The following is a 5,927-nucleotide window of genomic DNA, read 5'->3' as shown; positions in this document are numbered from 1 at the left end:
CTGCCTGTGCTGGGTTCTGTTCATCCTCACCCTGACAGGTGCCTGCTGCACCACAGAGGGGTAACCCCCAATCCAGGTGACCCCTGGGGCTGCACTTGCCCCACTTGCCCCCAGTGGCAGGCAGCAGAAACACTATGGGGCCCACACGTTCAGCAGACCAGGCTCCCCCACACAGGACATTTACCTGCCCAACATGGCGTCTGTCCCAGCAGTGGGAGGGGGTGGGGTTGCCAGGGCCTATGAGGAACCATCCATCCCTGGGTTTGGGGGTGGGTGGGGACAGGCCCAGCTGCCCTGGTACTGTGGTGAGCAGACAGCCAGCTGCAGCCCAGGCTCAGTGAGAAGCCCAGAGCAGAATGTTGGGAGGCAGATGGCAAGGATGGGGGCCGAGTCTGGGGCTCTCAGGTGCCATGGACATTGGGAGAGGACATGACAGTGTCCCTGGGCTGGGTTGAGTTGGGAAGGACAGGCCAGGGGACAGGAAATCTGTCTCTTGCCTCTCTGATCTGGTCCAATTCCCAGCAACAATTCAGATCCTGGGGAGGGGGAGGCCCAGTCTGGGCTACACGTGCCCAGACTATGGTCCTGGTGCCTCCTGGGTGTGGAGGACGGGTCAGAACCACTCCTCTATTGTAAAACCCACAGGAGAGGTAATACACCTGCCTGCAGTCCACGCAGGGCAGGGCAGGAAGGGACCCAGGGTGAGGTATGGCCATCCCAGAGTTGACAGCCTACCTGTCTCCTCCAGAATGGGCAGGTCACCTGCTTCGTGGAAGCCTGCCAACCTGTCGCTTGTCTGGCACCTGTGAAAACTGAAGGAGCCTGCTGTCCAGTCTGCTCACAGAACACTGCAGAAGGAAAACCGTAGGCTCTGGTCTGGCCCCTGGGGTTTGTCTGCTGAGCCATCGTGACATCAGGTGGCCAATACAGGCATCTGCAGACCAGAGGAGACACCGGAACTCACAGTGTATCATGGCCATGTCATCTGGTGCTGTCACAGGTGGGGCAGGCGGCTCTGAGCATCCATGGAGAGGGAGACACAGCAAGTGCGTGGATGGGGAGCCGACTCATGGCTGAACTTCCTGTTAGACTTCTCAGGTTTTTATTTAATTCTTTTAAAACGAAAAATTGGTGCTACTATTAAATTGCACAGTTAAAGCATTTAGGCTCCTAAATTGATTTCACCTGATAACACCATTCCTTTTTAATAATTAAAGCAGGATACCTCTAAATTTCAGTGCTGCCTGATTCTGGTGCTGGGAACATAGAGGTGTGTCCTTGCATGTGGGGGGAGCTGGCAGCTGCCGGAGGGGGCACCCCCAGAACCAGGGCTGCCTCACAAGCTACACTTAAAATTGAAGTTAGTGTGTGGCGAGTGGAGTGGAGTCTTCTGAGAGCATCGGCGGGTTGCAGGCTCCTGTGCAGGGCATGCCCGGTGCCTCCATCACCCGGGGCAGCCATTCCCCCCTGGGCTCTGTCACACCTCCCCACTCATCAGCATCTAACCCAGGACAGACATCCTTTGCAGATCCTGTGACTCTTTGCTTCAGCACATTCCGTGCATGACAAGGACATTAATAAGCCACATCTAGAAACAGCTGGTTTCCACGTGTGGCTTGCTGACGTTCCGCCTTGTGAGCCGAATGGTGACGAGACCAACACCTACCAAGTGCCCACTGTGTGTGTTGGCGGGTCTGGGGACGGCAGGCTCTCGTTTTATCTAACTTCAGGTGTGTGAGTGTGTTTAAAAAAATGAATCCCTATACCTCATTTGTATTTTTAAAATGCATGATGTTTTATGAAAATTTAGATGGGACAGAAAAACCATTTCTACTATGCAAAATTTCCTATAGAATTCAGTGACTAGCAACTGTCATACCTCACAGGCTCCCTCTTTAATTGATCAAGACCTTCCCTCTTGTCCTACATATGAAATGATCTGTGTTATGAGGAGCCTCTCCCTGAACAGGCGAGTTCAGTACACACCCTGCCCTGGGCACCCACTGAGTGTCAGACTCTGAGATGGGGACATGAGGAAGGCTGCCCTCCTAGAGCCCTGGCCCAGGGGGCAGAGGAGGAAGACCTGAGGTTACAGGTGGCAGGTGTCCAAACTTGGTGGCATGACACTAAGACCCATTAGAGGCAGGGTTCCATGCAGTGCCTGGCGTGGTTGGGCATGTGCTGTGTCCTGTATGATTTGGGCACGTGCTGTGTCCAGTATGATTTGCACACGAGCTGTGTTCCAGCATGAGCGTCCTTCCCACAGGAAGAGACATGAGGGATGTGGGCCCCAGTCCAGCTGGGAGAACATTCATGGGGTTTGATGTATCAAGTCTTGACTGCTTATTCTGTTACTAAGTGATAAGAACTGGCTGGTGTTTCATGACACATGGGATAGATTTCTGTAAAATAGGATGTATTTGTCTAAAAGCTGATGGTGTCACATAGGTCGCTCAGGTATACAGGAGGAGGCAGCACATTCTATATTCCGTAAGTGTTTTGCCATCTTCTAAATGCCTTGGAGACTTTCAGTGAGGTCACATGTGCAGCAGCCAACAGCTGTGTTCTCCAAGCGGCAGGGTGGGAAGCCAGCTGTGATTCACAAAACCCTATAATTCTAATTCAAAGCAATGTCTGCAGAAACACCAGTGTGAGAGGATACACATTCTCAGAAGCAGTGGGCAGCCTGAGTGGACGTTTTCAGCAGCCACGTGGGGGCTGCTGTAATAGGAATCAAAGTGTACATATTTACTTTCTGACTGCAGCCAACAGCCAAGTGCCTTTTATGATCATTGTATCCAGAGCATTACCAAAGAAATGTTTGCACTATGTAATGCCTTTCAGTTCAAATAAATGGGCCACATTTTCAAATGGAGACTGGTGGTTTTTTTGTTTTTTTAACCTTAAACTGGTAAATGAAGCTAAAACTTGATCTCCAGGTGAGGTCAAAAACAAGAGAAAGAAAGGTGAGTCCTGGGAAGAAGCCAAGAGCTGTACTGGTCACTAATGATTGTATATGGAAAAAGGGGGGATTATTTTAAATGGACTTTTTTTCCAGAGTAGCCAGGAAACTCGAACTAGACCGAGGCCGCCTGGCTGGCCTGTCTTTCGATCTTGGGCAGGTAAGAGTTAAACTTGGGCCCCCTGAAGCTTCTGTGGTTAGATGTTTGTGTGTTTGTGTGCACAGAGGTGTACAGTGCACTCTGACCCTTGACCCCATGTCCAGGTGTCCTCATTCCCAAAGTGCATACAGGGTGCTGGGTGGGTGGGCACAGAAAATGGACATTCCCTCCACAGCCACTTGTCGGGTGTGGCTCTGTGGCCAGAGCAGGTCACTGCCTATGACTTGATCCCTGGGTTTTGGGTGGGTGGGGAGAAGTTGCTGCTCAAGGAGCCTGGAAGGATTTGAGATCTCTGCAGAGCCTGGAGAAATCAATACTGTATATATTATCAGCAAATGAATATTAGGGGAAAATTAAATGTTAGGTTAAAACTGCCAAATCTTTTAAAAATTCGAAGGGGGAAACGTGAGTTCCCTCCGTGGACATGTTGGGAGAGGATGTGCCAAACCCTATGTGGCCCGGCCCCAGCTCCAAGGAGGGCTTTGCTCATACAAGGTGCTGAGCCCAGAGCTGCTGCTGCAGCCCTATGCGGATTTGTGGGTAAAGACCCCACAGCTCTTTTGTGACATACTGTTGAAATTTCCTGATCCTGAGCACTCCAAGAAGGCAGTGAGTGGCCAGTCCGGAGGGTGCCTCAGCTGGAAGTCAGCAGAAACACCAGATTGAGGGAGGGGGCCAGCTCTGCCCCGGGGCTGCTCCAGCCCCAGCAGCAGCCGCCTAGCTCCAAGCATCTGGAGCACCTGCATGTGGCCCCAGTCCAGGAAGGGACCAGCCATGGTCTGTGCATGGGCTGAGAGCTCCCTTCTGTCCAACTCTATGCATGCACAGTGGGTACAGTTGTGGCCCAGCCCTGTCCCTGAGGCCAGAAGTCATAGTTCAAGGCTGCAAAAGACCCGTTAATGCCACCACCAGAAGGATAAGCACAGTAGGGACTTTCCTCCTCAGCATTTTGCACAGAGGGAAACATCCAGGCAATGGGTGCTGCATAGTAACTGTAAACAAAATGCACAGTGTAAGCCTAGCAAGGATTAATCAGTTGAATACTGCCTTAAAGTAAGTAAAATGTATAGAAATATTGCTATTACCTTTCGTTACTACTTGGTACCTGCTTCTGGTGTGCAAAATTATTCATCAGATAACATACATGTAGGGGTTGCCTGTGGTTCAAGGAGTAGGGCGCCATCCCCACATACAGGGGGTGGTGGGTTCAAGCCCAGCCCCTGCAAAAAAAAAAAAAAAGCTTTAAAAAAAAAAATACATGTAGGCAAAGCTGGGAAATACTTTGGGTTTGGTTCTGAAATACCATAATAAGGCAGATATTGCAACAGGGTCACACCAATCGCTCAGTCTCCCAGTGCACGCATAGAAAAGTTATGTCTACACAATATTAAGTGTCCAGTAAAAAATAACATACGAAACTTAATTAAAAATGCTTTATTGCTAACAAATGCCAATAGCTGTCTGAGTCTCCAGTAAGTTGAGGGTCCCGCTGGTGCTCACTGCTCAGGTGAGTGGCTGCTGAAGGCTGGCGTGGCTGTGGCCATTTCTCAAAATGTGACAACAGTGAAGTTTGCTGCACTGGTTGCCGCTTCCTTTCACGGTTTTCTCTGTAGTGTGCAATGCTGTCTGATGGCACTTCATCTGCAACAGAACTTGCTTCAAAACTGAGTCCTCTCAAACCCTGCCACTGCTTTGTCACCTAATATCTAAATCCTTCCTTGGCATTTCAGCAACATTTGTAGCATCCTCTCCAGGAGTAGATTCCACTTTCTGGGCTCTTCCCTCAGAAGCAGCTCCTCGACCGTTCGAGTTCTGTCCTGAGACTGCAGACTTCAGTTCCATCTTCAGGCTCCACCTCAAATCCTTGTTCTCTTGTGTTTCCACCATGTCTGCAGTTATTTCCTCCAGGGAAGTCTTGAACTTCTGAAAGTCATACATGAGGACTAGACTCAACTTCTTCCTAACTTCTGTTAATGTTGGTATTTTGTCCTCCTCCTGGGAATCATGAATATTCTTGATGGCATCTGGGATGGTGAATCCTTCCCAGAAGGTTTTCAGGTTTTTTTGCCCAGATCCAAGCAGAATCACTATCTGTGGCAGCTATAGCCTTACAAAATGTATTTCTTAAGTAATCAGATCTGAAAGTCTGAATTACTCTTTGATCCATGGGCTACAGCATGGATGATGCATTAGCAGGAGTGAAAACATCTTATATGCTTCCACCAGAGCTCTGGGGTGACTGGGTGCATTTTCAGTGAGCAGAAATGTTTTGAAAGGAATCTTTTTTCTGAACGGCAGGTCTCAACAGTGGCCCTAAACAGTAAACCACGTTGCAGACAGCTGTGCCTTCTTCCAGCTTGTTCCTTACAGAGCACAGGCAGAGCAGGTTCTCATAACTTTTAAGAGCTCAGGGCTTTCAGAATGGTGAATGAGCAGTGGCTTTAGCTGAAAGTCACCGCTGCATCAGCCCCTGACAAGAGAGTCAGCCTGTGCTTTGAAGCCAGGCACCAACTTCTCTGGCTGTGAAGGTCCTGGAAGGCTGTTTCATCTGCATTGAAAATCTGATGTTCAGTGCACCCACCTTTATCACTGATCTCAGCTAGATCTGGGCGACACGCTGCAACTCCTTCATCAGCACCTGCTGCCTCACTCTGCACTGTGTTACAGAAATGTCTTTCCTCAAACCTCACGGGCCAACCTCTGCTAGCATCAGATTCTCCTCCTGCAGCTTCCTCACCTCTCAGCCTTCACAGGACTGAAGAGAGTCAGGATTAGGCTTCAGGGAATGCTGTGGCTGATCTGCTC

The 5,927-nt window shown here is 49.9% G+C and overlaps 1 protein-coding gene across 1 annotated transcript in view; it reads left to right on the top strand.

Annotated features, from left to right (window-relative positions):
* The window catches only part of PXDN (peroxidasin), a 95,374-nt gene extending 92,521 nt beyond the window's left edge, over positions 1–2,853 (top strand). The window contains exon 23 of the mRNA XM_023518427.1: positions 749–2,853. Coding sequence (XP_023374195.1) covers positions 749–868 — 120 coding nt within the window. The 3' untranslated portion in view covers positions 869–2,853. The remainder of the gene's footprint in view (positions 1–748) is intronic.
* Positions 2,854–5,927: the final 3,074 nt, after the last annotated feature.

The sequence above is a fragment of the Otolemur garnettii genome, unplaced genomic scaffold (assembly GCF_000181295.1).
Source record: "Otolemur garnettii isolate 467f Iridium unplaced genomic scaffold, OtoGar3 scaffold00139, whole genome shotgun sequence".
Lineage (NCBI taxonomy): Eukaryota > Metazoa > Chordata > Mammalia > Primates > Galagidae > Otolemur > Otolemur garnettii.
This window is presented reverse-complemented; position numbering and strand designations above follow the sequence as displayed.